Source organism: Trachypithecus francoisi, unplaced genomic scaffold (assembly GCF_009764315.1).
Source record: "Trachypithecus francoisi isolate TF-2019V2 unplaced genomic scaffold, Tfra_2.0 Lachesis_group11, whole genome shotgun sequence".
In the NCBI taxonomy this organism is placed as follows: Eukaryota; Metazoa; Chordata; class Mammalia; order Primates; family Cercopithecidae; genus Trachypithecus; species Trachypithecus francoisi.
The window spans coordinates 21,039,673-21,051,875 of NW_022681456.1; the positions used below are offsets into that span (position 1 = coordinate 21,039,673).

At 47.7% G+C, this 12,203-nt stretch overlaps 1 protein-coding gene across 3 annotated transcripts in view; it reads left to right on the forward strand.

The window, feature by feature from the left end:
* Positions 1 to 7,523: 7,523 nt before the first annotated feature.
* The window catches only part of NAA25 (N-alpha-acetyltransferase 25, NatB auxiliary subunit), an 84,695-nt gene continuing 80,015 nt past the window's right edge, over positions 7,524 to 12,203 (forward strand). The window contains exons 1-2 of one of the 3 annotated variants that reach the window (XM_033220543.1): positions 7,770 to 7,825; positions 8,658 to 8,839. In XM_033220543.1, the coding sequence (XP_033076434.1) occupies positions 8,743 to 8,839 (97 nt within the window). In that variant the 5' untranslated portion in view covers positions 7,770 to 7,825; positions 8,658 to 8,742. Of the gene's footprint in view, positions 7,826 to 8,657; positions 8,840 to 12,203 lie in introns of all 3 variants that reach the window. The other 2 variants (XM_033220542.1, XM_033220544.1) reach the window with 2 other exon arrangements.

Sequence of the window (12,203 nt, forward strand, 5' to 3'; positions counted from 1 at the left end):
GATAGATAGATACAACTGAAAAAGATAAAATTGAAATCCCACCTTATTTATTTATTTCTTTTGAGACGGAGTCTCGCTCTGTTGCCCAGGCTGGAGTGCAGTGGTGAGATCTCAGCTCACTGCAACCTCCGCCTTCCAGGTTCAAGCAATTCTCCTGCCTCAGCCTCCCAAGTAGCTGGGACTACAGGCCCACGCCAAAACTCCCAGCTAATCTTTCGTATTTTTAGTAGAGATGGGGTTTCACCGTGTTGCCCAGGCTGGTTGCAATCTCCTGAGCTCAGGCAATCCGTTCACCTCAGTCTCCCAAAGTGCTGGGATTACAGGCGTGAGCCACCGGGCCCGACCTTTATTTATTTATTTATTTATTTTATTTGTTTATTTTGAGATGGAGTCTCGCTCTGTTGCCCAGGCTGGAGTGCAATGGTGAGATTTCAGCTCACTGCAACTTCCTCCTCCTGGATTCAAGTGATTCTCGTGTCTCAGCCTCCTGAGTAGCTGGGAATATAGGTACGTACCACCACGCACGGCTAATTTTTGTATCTTCAGTACAGATGGGGTTTCATCATGTTGGCCAGGATGGTCTGGAACTCCTGACCTCAAGTGATCCACCCATGTTGGCCTCCCAAAGTACTGGGATTAGTGTGAGCTACCGTGCCCGGCCGAAAGCCCACCTTACTATTTATATGGAAATAAATACCAAATGGATCAAAGATTTACATGTTAAAAATAAAACCATAAAACTACTAGGAGAATTAATAAAGTAATTTAAAAAGTGATATGGAAGGTTTAGGCACGGTGGCTCACACCTGTAGTAAGCCCAGAACTTTGGGAAGATGAGGTAAGAGGCCAGGAGTTCAAGATCAGACTGGAGCCAAGCATAGTGGTGCCCAACTGTAGTTCCAGCTACTTGAGAGGTTGAGGTGGGAGGATTCCTTGAACCTGAGGGATCAAGGCCGCAGTGAGCTATGATCATGTCGCTGTACTCCAGCCTGGGTGACAGAGACCCTATCTTTAACAAAAAGCAAAATAAAAATCATTAAATTTTGCACTTAAAGTGGGCAAATTTACGGCATTTAAATTATATCTCAATAAAATTCAGTATAAAAATTAATAAAATGTAACTTACACAAACATATTTGCTATGTTTTATTAAAGCATGCAAAATGAGATGTATTTGATTTGGAAAGTGGCCTGGGAGACTTGGCATTCATAGGCCACCTGGCGGACACAATTGGAAGTGCTGAGGCAGACAGCTACTGCACACAAGGGATTGAGTTGGAAAGGGTCTCTTAGTCTCATCCTCTCCTTTCCTTTCTTTTTGTTTTTGAGACGGAATCTTGCACTGTCGCCCGGGCTGGAGTGCAATGACGCTATCTCGGCTCACTGCAGCTTCTGCCTCCGGGGTTCATGCGATTCTCCTGCCTCAGCCTCCCAAGTAGCTGGGACTACAGGTGCACATCTCCACACCCATCTAATTTTTGTATTTGTTGTTGTTTAGTAGAGATGGAATTTCACTCTTTCTTTCTTTCTTTTATATTTTTGAGACAGTCCGTCACCCAGGCTGGAGTGCAGTGGTGTGATCATGGCTCACTGCAGCCTGGGTTTCCTGGGCTTGAGCATGCACCGCCACACCTAATTTTTAAATTTTTTGTAGAGATGGGGGTCTTGCCCTGTTGCCCAGGCTGGTCTTGAATTCCTGGGTTCAAGTGATCTGCCCACCTCAGCCTCCCAAAGTGCTGGGATTACAGGTGTGAGCCACTGTGCCCAGCTCATCCTCTCCTTTTCTTTTCTTGTTTTGTTTTGTTTAGATAGAGTCTCGTTCTGTTGCCCAGGCTGGAGCGCAGTGGTGCGATCTTGGGTCACTGCCACCTCCACCTCCCAGGTTCAAGCAATTCTCCTGCCTCAGCCTCCTGAGCAGCTGGGACTATAGGGGTGCGCCATCACACCTGGCTAATTTTTGTATTTTTAATAGAGATGGGGTTTTGTCATGTTGGCCAGGCTGGTCTCAAGCTCCTGACCTCAGGCAATCTGTCTGCCTCGGCCTCCCAAAGTGCTAGAATTACAGGTGTGAGCCACGGCGCCCAGCCCATCCTCTCCTTTTCTAATGGAAACAAGTCAGAACTTGAATTACTGGTCAAAAGAAGACCATTGCTCAGGTTATCCTAACTCTTAGTTGAAGGCTCTGCGTTTCTCCATCTACCTTTAACTCTGTGCCTACTTTGTACTTTAGATTTTCCCTATGCTGACCAGTGTGGGAAATTCCCAGATATTGTTCCTACCAGGAGACATGTTCAGACTTGGGAAAATTTCCTTCCTTAGTGTCCTGAAGTGCCAGGAAGTTATTTCTGCAGGGTTTTTGTTGTTGTTGTCGTTTTGTTTGTCTGTTTTGAGACAGTGTCTTACTCTGCCACCCAGGCCAGTCTGCAGTAGCACAATCATAGCTCATTGGAGGCTCAACCTCCTGGGCACAAGCAATCCTCCCACTTCAGCCTCCTGAATAGTTGGGACTATAGGTATACACCACTATGCCTGGCTAATTATTTTTTTGTAGAGCTGGGGTCTCCCATATTGCCCAGGCCAATCGTGAACTCCTGGGCTCAAGCAATCCTTCTGCCTCAGCCTCTCAAAATGGTGAGATTACAGGCATGAGAATTTCTGCAGTTTTAAATCAAAGGAGTCCTCATACTAATATGAAGGATAATAATAACAACTGTTGTTGAGTGCTTTCTTTGTGCCTGTTTCTTTTCTTTTCTTTTTTTTTTAGACAGAGTCTCGCTCTGTCACCCAGACCGGAGTCCAGTGGTGCAATCTTGGATCACTGCAACCTCCGCCTCCTAGGTTCAAGCGATTCTCCCACCTCAGTCTCCCAAGTAGCTGGGATTACAAGTACCTGCCACCAAGCCCGGCTAATTTTTTGTACTTTTAGTAGAGATGGGGTTTCATCATATTTGTCAGGCTGGTCTCGAACTCCCAACTTCAGGTGATCTGCCCGCCTTGGCCTCCCAAAGTGCTCGGATTACAGGTGTGAGCCACTGTACCCGCCTATGTCTGTTTCTTTTCATGGAAGACAGCATTTATTCCTTCCATCAACTTGATGAGGTTGGTCATTTTATTATTATAATTTCATAAATGCAGAAACTGAGGCTCGGAGACATTCAGTCACTTGCTTAGGATCACATAGTTGATAAATGTCAGAGCCTGGATTTGAAGCCGAAATCGGCTTGATTTCAGAGCCTGAGTTGCTGTTTATTCCACTGTCAAAAGTGCAGGATATCAACCATGAAAACTGTGAAATAGGTCAGTGTCCTGTTGAGGATTAGGCATTGGTACATGTCCATCAAGACGGAAAAGAAAAACTAGAAGAATCATTGGGTGGAGACACCCACATCACCACATTCAAGTAATGCAATCCCCCTTCCTGCGTCCTTAGCTATTCAGGCACAGAGCTTCCAGGTGTCTCACTGCCCTTTAGGGAGAACATTTCTTTTCTTCTTTTTTTTTTTCAGTGCTGGGGGGACGGAGCTCTGTTGCCCAGGCTGGAGTGCAGTGGCATGATCTCAGCTCACTGCAACCTCTGCCTCCCGGTTTCAAGCGATTCTCCTGCCTCAGCCTCCTGAGTAGCTGGGATAACAGGCGTGGGCCACCATACCTGGCTAATTTTTGCATTTTTAGTAGAGATGGGGTTTTAGCCATGTTGACCAGGCTGGTCTCAAACTCCAGACATCAAGTGATCCACCTGCCTTGGCCTCCCAGTGCTGAGATTACAGGTACGAGCCACCACGCCTGGCCAGGGAGAATGTTTCTCACCGGAGAAAATGTTACCAAATGAAGAGTGTACGCCCCTCCTCTAAGTTGAGAAAATGGAAACCACCATTTAAAGAGCACCTGCTGTATGCCAAGCACTTTCCCATAATGTCATCTCTAAGAGCTCCAAGTTCTGAATTGTACAGCAAGGATGGGTTTTCGGCTTCCTCAGAGGTCATCTTGTTACCCGAAATGATTCGGGCCTGCCAAAGGGTGTGGAAGCTGCCTCCCAGCGGCAGGTAAGGACAAGCCCAGAGCCGAGCGAGTCACTGCTTCGTTCTTAGGTTCTGAGGACAAGCAGTAGGAATGGGAAAAGAGAACAACCAATTAATCCTACTTGGATGCTAAACAGCCTTTCAGAGCGGAGGGAAGTATATCCCACTAAGGATGGTGACCTAAGACTCTAGAGGCCTCTGTTAGGTAGGTCCATATGACGCCCTGGTCTTGCCGAGTTCAGGGAGCTGGGTGCCAAGTCTATCAGCGTTCCTTTGGAGCCAGGCCAACAAAGGTAACCTAGGAACATGGTTGAGTAACCTGAGCCTTGGTTAGGAGCTCCCCTTAAAGGTGCTGTATTTTTCCATTCCTTGGAAGTTCTTAAATCTCAGGTGACTCATCATCTCTTTCCCTTGCACCAAAGGTGAACCCCAGCTCTCCTCCCTCCTTTTCCCTGTCCAAGCCCAACCTCAGCAGGGTCATACACCACCTCTGAGTGGTCCTGGGGTCAGCTGGCCTGAGGCATCTGCCCTTCATTGTTGCTGCTTAGCACGATTTGGGGGCATGGAGTTTTCCCTAGGGCAGGGCTGCCCCCCAATAAAAATACAGGACACTCAGTTAAATTTGAATTTAAGATAAACAGTGAAGTATGTGTATGTATGCCTCAAATATTTTGTTGTACTTTGCCTGATAACTTCATCCTGGGAGTCTTTGTTTTTAGAGAGTCAGGTTCTCACTCTGTCACGCAGGCTGGAGTGCAGTAGTGCAATCATAGCTCACTACAGCCTCAAACTCCTGGGCTCAAATGATCCTTATCCAGGGAGTATTTATTTATTTATTTATAATTTTTTTGAGACAGAGTCTCCCTCTGTTGCCCAGGCTGGAGTGCAGTGTTGCAATCTCGGCTCTGCAACTTCCACCTCCTGAGCTCGAGTGATTCTCGTGCCTCAGTCTCCTGAGTAGCTGGGATTACAGGTGAGCACCACCATGCTCAGCTAATTTTTTTTTTCTTTTTTTTTGGAGACAGAGTGTTGCTCTGTCGCCCAGGCTGGACTGCAGTGGCACGATCTCGGCTCACTGCAAGCTCCGTCTCCCGGGTTCACGCCATCCTCCTGCCTCAGCCTCCCGAGTAGCTGGGACTACAGGTGCCCACCACCACACCCGGCTAATTTTTTTGTATTTTTAGTAGAGACAGGGTTTCACCATGTTGGCCAGGGTGGTCTCGGTCTCCTGACCTCGTGATCCGCCCACCTCAGCCTCCCAAAGTGCTGAGATTACAGGCGTCAGCCACTGTGCCTGGCCACTCAGCTAATTTTTGTATTTTTAGTAGACACGGGTTTCACCATGTTGCCCAGGCTGGTCTCAAACTCCTGTCCTCAAGTGATCCGCGCGCCTAGACCTCCCTAAATGTTAGGATTACAGGTGTGAGTCATCATTCTCAACCTCCAGGGAGTATTTAAATGCCTTTTTTTTTTTTTTTTTTTTTTTGTGATGGAGTCTTGCTGTTGCCCAGGCTAGAGTGCAATAACGTGATCTTGGCTCACTGCAACCTCCACCTCCTAGGTTCAGGCCTCAGCCTCAGCTGGGATTACAGGCACGTGCCACCACGCCTCGGCCTCATAAAGTGCTGAGGTTACAGGCATGACCCACTGCACCCGGCCTATTTATTTACTTATACAAGAGTCTTGCTTTGTTGCCCAGGCTGGAGTGCAATGGCACGATCTCGGCTCACTGTAACCTTCGCCTACCGGGTTCAAGCGATTCTCCTGCCTCAGCCTCCCGAGTAGCTGGGATTACAGGCTCACACCACCATGCCCAGCTAATTTTTGTATTTTTAGCAGAGAAGGGGTTTACCATGTTGGCCAGGCTTGTCTCGAACCCCTGACCTCATGTGATCCACCCACTTCGGCCTGCCAAAGTGGTGGCATTACAGGGGTGAGCCACTGTAAACCACACTAAAATTACCTCCCTCTCTCACTGCCCCCCTTTCCTGCTTTATTTTTCTCAGTAGCATTTATCACCATGTAATAGGCTATCTACTTATTTATTGTCTGTCTCCCTTACTACAAATAAAAGCTCCAGTAAGTCTCCGTCTATTTTATTTATTGATGTATCCTCAGTGCCTAAAACAAGAGTATGTCAAATAATAGGCACTCAATAACTCAGTGTTGTATGAATACATCTATCTGTAAAGAGAGGTAATAATAGGATCTACCTCCCAGGGAAATACGACATTTATGAAAATTAAATGAGAGAATAAATTTAAAGACGTTGCATTTCAATACTCTAGGCATATACCGAGTAAGTATTCATCTAGGATGCTTCTTTGTTGGCTGAGTCCTGGGAGAAGGGTGTGTGGCAGGCCAGGTCTCACTAACACAAGCCTCCATAAAAACTGTTTCAGTACTGACTGAGTGGTTAAGTTAAATATTAAAAGCTAAAAAAAAAAAAGCCGGTGCCCTTATACAAAGGCTGGAATGTAACAAAAGCCCACCAAGAGTTTTGCCTAGGCCTTTCCTTGGCCTTAAAGCATGACAAAATAATGAAAGAATTCCTCACAGGACCCATTTAGGATTAAACAAGTTTTATCCCGGGTCTGAAGTAACTCCCCAAACCTCCGTGATTTAGCAGGAGACAAGATAAGGGTAATCACCCCAGCACCTATTGCCATTTAGATTAAGTAAATTTACTGAGGCTTCAAAGGAAGGTCTTCAGGATGCAGACCTTAGTTATAGACTAAGTTAATCACTTATGTCTTTAGATGAATGCACACTGACACATAGACATATAGCTTAGAAGGTATATAAGCTCTGGAAAGCTTTGTAATTTTGAGTTGGTTTGGTCATAATTTCCAGGCCTTCTCCCTGTAACCGGTTGCAGAAATAAAAACTCGCTTCCTCTCCAGTTCATCTGCATCGCCTTACTGGACCACAAGAAATAGCAGCTCAACCCTCAGTTTGGTCCAGGAACAGGTGGTGGAGGGCTCTCGAGTTTTTTTTTTCTTTGAGACGGAGTCTCGCTCTGTTGCCCAGGCTGCAGTGCAGCAGCGGGATCTTGACTCACTGCAAGCCCCACCTCCTGGGTCCACGCCATTCTCCTGGACTCAGCCTCCCGAGCAGTTGGGACTACAGGCGCCCGCCACCATGCCCAGCTAATTTTTTGTATTTTTAGCAGAGATGGGGTTGCACCGTGTTAGCCAGGATGGTCTGGATCTCCTGACCTTGTGATCCGCCCGCCTGGGCCTACCAAAGTGCTGGTATTACAGACATGAGCCACCGCGCCCGGCTCTCTCGAACTTTTTTGGCAGATTTTTGCTGATCATCAGCCCCACTTCCCCAGCTTTCCCTTGGGTCTCTCTCCGCCAGGAGTTTCTGGTTCCTCTGCAATTAATCACAGCCAAATCTAGCTGGTTCTTCAAGACAAAGAATAAATACGATAAACAGGAGCAGCCGAACCCTAACTTTGAGAGCTTTTTCCCCTCCTTTCCTCACTTCCCAGTCAGTGACTCGGAGGATTTTAACAGCAACAGCTGCCTTCTCTTTGCCAGCTTCATCCCACCTGCGAAGTGAAGGACCAGCGTTTAAAGAAGGGGCAATGGGCAAGGATGAAGGCTTCCTTTTCCGCGCAGGCGCGTTCAGTCGCAGCACCGCGACTATCGCGATAAACAAGCGAGATCGACGCTGGCCCTTTAATAGCCCCTTCCCGGGGTCCTGCCCCGCGCGTGCGCACTGTGGTTCTGCGCTTGTCATCATGGCGACGCGGGGCCATGTGCAGGACCCTAACGACAGGCGCCTCCGGCCGATTTACGGTGAGTGTCTCCGGCCAGCCAGCTCACCAGCCCGACGCGCCGAGGGCTGCCGAGGCTGGGGCGAAAGCCCAGGATGGGTGCTGAGGGCCGGCGCGCGGGCCGGGCAGGCGCAGGGGGCGGGCCGCGCGGGCCACTAGGCCGCAGCCGCGGGCCTCGCGTAGGGGCCGGCCCAGCCTTCCTCAGCTCTGAGGTGGTAGCGGCGCGGTCTGGGCAGCAGCTAGTCGGCAGAGCTGGCCTGCCTGGCAGGCCCCGTGGGACGCGTGGTTCTGCAGACACCTGCGCTACCCGCAGGCTGCGTTGTTACCGCCGCTCCTAGGGAGACCGGAGATCTCCCGGAAGGTGGAAGCCGGCTCCGGCACGCGTGTGGGACGCCCTGCCTGAGGGAAGATTCCCTACCAGACATATATACATACATATATATATATATATATATATATATTTTTTTTTTTTTTTTTTTTTTTTTTTGCGGGAATTGGGCCTGGAGGGTTGTCTGACTAGGTGGGCTTCGGTGCACAGGAGAAACCGAGGTCTAGAGTGGGGAAGGGGCTGACGCAAGGTCACCCACATCGAGTCGGGAGCAGGCCCGAGATTCCAGGCTCCCAATCCAGAGCTGTTTGGTGGAGAAGCAGCTGCTCTGGTCACACGTGGGAGGCGGGGGGAGGGGGTCTTGGGCCCAAAATAGCGGTGAAGAGGTTGTGATAGCTCGTGTCAGAGGGGCATGCAGAGCTACTGGAGGGCTTCTCCTTTCTGCAGCTTCTCTGTGGTTTTCTCTGCAGCTTTCCTTCCCTATTCTAAGCAGATCCCTCTCCACCACTCTTACCTCAACCCGCAGGCTTGAAGACTTTGGTGTCATCCAGTTATCCTGGTAGTGAAAAATCACAGATTTGAGTTTGGGAAACCCTTTTCCAATAACCGAGATGTTGTGTAATTGGATTGGTCCTTCTTGCATTTCCTTTCCTGTTAGATGGTTTTATGGTCTTGGTCTATCGCACTTAATGGTGAGGAAGCTTCAAGGTCAGTGGTTTTTACAAAAGTAGACATCGTGTTTATAGACGTCGTGTGGAGGCTTCTTCCCATGGCGGGAATGGTTTTGGGAGTAGGGAGCGGTGGTTAACTTTGTTTCTGGCCACAGTTACTCCTGCTTTTATTTCATAATTTGTGTGATTTTTTACTCTCACATCTCATTTGATTTTAGCAACAATCCTATAGCTAAAGTTTATAGACGACTCATTATGACAGTCACTGGCCTTGGCCTTTTATATGGGTTATCTAATGTAATCTTCACCCATTCTCAAGAGGTGGGTACTGTTTTTTCATGGCCCTGAACCCTTTAACAACAACAACAACAACAACAAAAACCAGATGAGGAAACTGAGGCTTTATTGATGTTGTATGATTTGTCTAAGGCCACTCAGCTAGTATTTCTTGGAGCTAGAATTTGAACCCCTGTGGACTGTTTCAGGCTCACCTTTTTTTTTTTGAGATGAGTCTCACTCTTTCGCCCAGGTTGGAGTACAGTGACACAGTCTCAGCTCACTGCACCCTCTGGCTCCCGGGTTCAAGTGATTCTGCCTCAGCCTCCTGAGTAGCTAAGATTGTAGGTGCACGCCACCAGGCCCAGCGAACTTTCATGTTTTTAGTAGAGACAGGATTTTACTATGTTGGCCAAACTCTTGACCTCAAGTAATCTGTCCTACTCAGCCTCCCAAAGTGCTGGGATTATAGGTGTGAGCCACCATGCCTGGCTCCAGGCTCACCTTTTTTTTTCTTTTTTGGAGACAGTCTCGTTTTGTCGTCCAGACTAGAGTGCAGTTGCACAATCATAGCGCACTGCAACCAACCTCCGCCTCCTGGGTTCAAGTGATTCTCCTGCCTCAGCCTCCTGAGTAGCTGGGATTACAGGTGCCCACTACTATGCCGGCTAATTTTTGTATATATTGTAGAGAATGGGTTTCTCTGTGTTGCTCAGTCTAGTCTAAAACTCCTGAGCTCAAGCAGTCCTCCTGCCTTGGCCTCCCAGAGTGCTGAGATTACAGGCATAAGCCACTGCGCCTGGTCCAGGCTCACCTTCTTAACCACCGTGCTAGAAACCACATCACTTTGAGCTGAAGACACTAATTTGCCTGAGGTCACGCAGATGGTAAGTGGCAGAGAAAGAACTCTGATTTCCTGTTTCCCCGGGCCTGCATATTCTCATGCCCTTGCCCTCCAGTGTATATTTTCAGAGGGCAGAGGTATGTATACAAGGTGGGTGATGGAAGGTGAGAACTGAGTCCAGAGTTCATAGTTTGTGACTCATTACAGCTTTGTGCAGAGCTGCCTGCAGACTTTTTTTTTTTTTTTTTTTTAACTAAAAAGACTCAGTACTTTCAAGAATAATTTGATTTTTAAAATTGTTCTCGAGGACCACAGAGAATTTCTTTGGTCTCATAGTTATTTATAATTAATAGTGTTTTCACTGTCCAGTGGGAAACACGATGTCCATTTCGTATCACTAAGCATCAGGATATATTAACAAGTTATACTCTCAAAACTGAAGTCAGAGTTATGTAGTTTTTGTTATATGTACATGGGAAGAGGATTAGAAGAGGCTTTCTGCAGGAATTCTAAGGCGATTAGTATAAACTGGCAGGTCTAGGAAAAGAACGGTACAGACTGTCCGTGAATTCAGCACTTTAGCACATTTGACTTTTGAACTCCACACTTTTGTTGTTTAAATACATTAGTACCCCCAAACAACTATGGTTCCTTGAATTCAGACATTCTGACAAATGAACGAACTCATCTATGGTGGTACTTGCCCACCAGCCAAAAAGTCAACAACTATCAGCATTTTTTTTTTTTTTTTTTTTTTTTTTTTTTGTTGAGACGGAGTCTCGCTGTGTCGTCCAGGCTGGAGTGCAGTGGCCGGATCTCAGCTCACTGCAAGCTCCGCCTCCCGGTTTACGCCATTCTCTCGCCTCAGCCTCCCGAGTAGCTGGGACTACAGGCGCCCGCCATCTCGCCCGGCTAATTTTTTGTATTTTTTTAGTAGAGACGGGGTTTCACCGTGTTAGCCAGGATGGTCCGATCTCCTGACCTCGTGATCCGCCCGTCTCGGCCTCCCAAAGTGCTGGATTACAGGCTTGAGCCACCGCGCCCGGCCAACTATCAGCATTAATTAGTGTTTCCTGGTGGGCTGACATCCCTACTAGGTAGGTAAGATTATTGTGATCAAACTGAAGCCTAGAGATTAACTTGCTCAAGGTTGTAGCTACCAAGTTCTAGAGCTGGGATTCGAACATAAGGCATTCTCATTGAGAGCTCAGCTCTTCACCAAGTTCAGATTCAGTAGCACCACTGTCTTTGTACAACAGTATTTGTACTGCCAAGATTTCAGGATTTGTTTTACAACTGTGTTGGAAACCTTGCTTGGGGCCTCAGCTCTTGCTGGAATTCATTGAGGGCTACGTGGACAGGGCTATGAGGTGGTAAATTGTGGGTTTAAATTTTACTGGTGGTGTCTGGGGTTTGAATAGCTTTTCTGTGTACATAGATTTGAAACATCTCCATAGTGCGTCTCACATTACTAATAAGTTTGGGTATTGTATTTTTCGTTTTTGAAAACCTCCACCCATGACCTTACTAGAACCCATACTTGATTATTTGGTCTCCTTTTGCTAAAATTATTCTCTTTTGCTATGTAGTTCTCAGCAGATTTTGTACTCTTGTGTGACATGGTAAGCCCCAGTGCCTTCTTTCATTATTCTTTTTTTGAGACAGGATCTGGCACTGTCACCCAGGCTGGAGTGTCTTGGCTCACTGTAACCTCCACTTCCCAGGCTCAAGTCATCCATCCACCTCAGCCTCCTGAGTACTGGGATTACAGGCGGGTACCACCACACCTGGCTACTTTTTGTATTTTTTGTAGAGACAGTATTTCACCATGTTGTTCAGGCTGGTCTCGAACTCCTGAGCTCAAGCAGTCTGCCTCCTTCAGCCTCCCAAAGTGCTGGGGTTACAGGCGTGAGTCACCGCGCCCTGCCCATTATTTATGTATGTATTTATTTGAGAAGGAGTCTTGCTCTGTCACCCAGGCTGGAGTGCAGTGGCGCAATCTTGGAGCACTGCAACCCCCGCCTCCTGGGTTCAAGCAATTCTCTGCCTCAACCCCCTGAGTAGCTGGGATTACAGGTGCCCACCACCATGCCCGGCTAATTTTTGTAGTTTTTTTTTTTTTTAGATGGAGTCTCACTCTGTCCCCCAGGCTGGAGTGCAGTGGTGCGATCTCCGTTCACTGCAAGCTCCATCTCCCAGGTTCACACCATTTTTCTGCCTCAGCCTCCCGAGTAGCTGGGAATACAGGCACCCGCCACCACGCCTGGCTAATTTTTTTTTT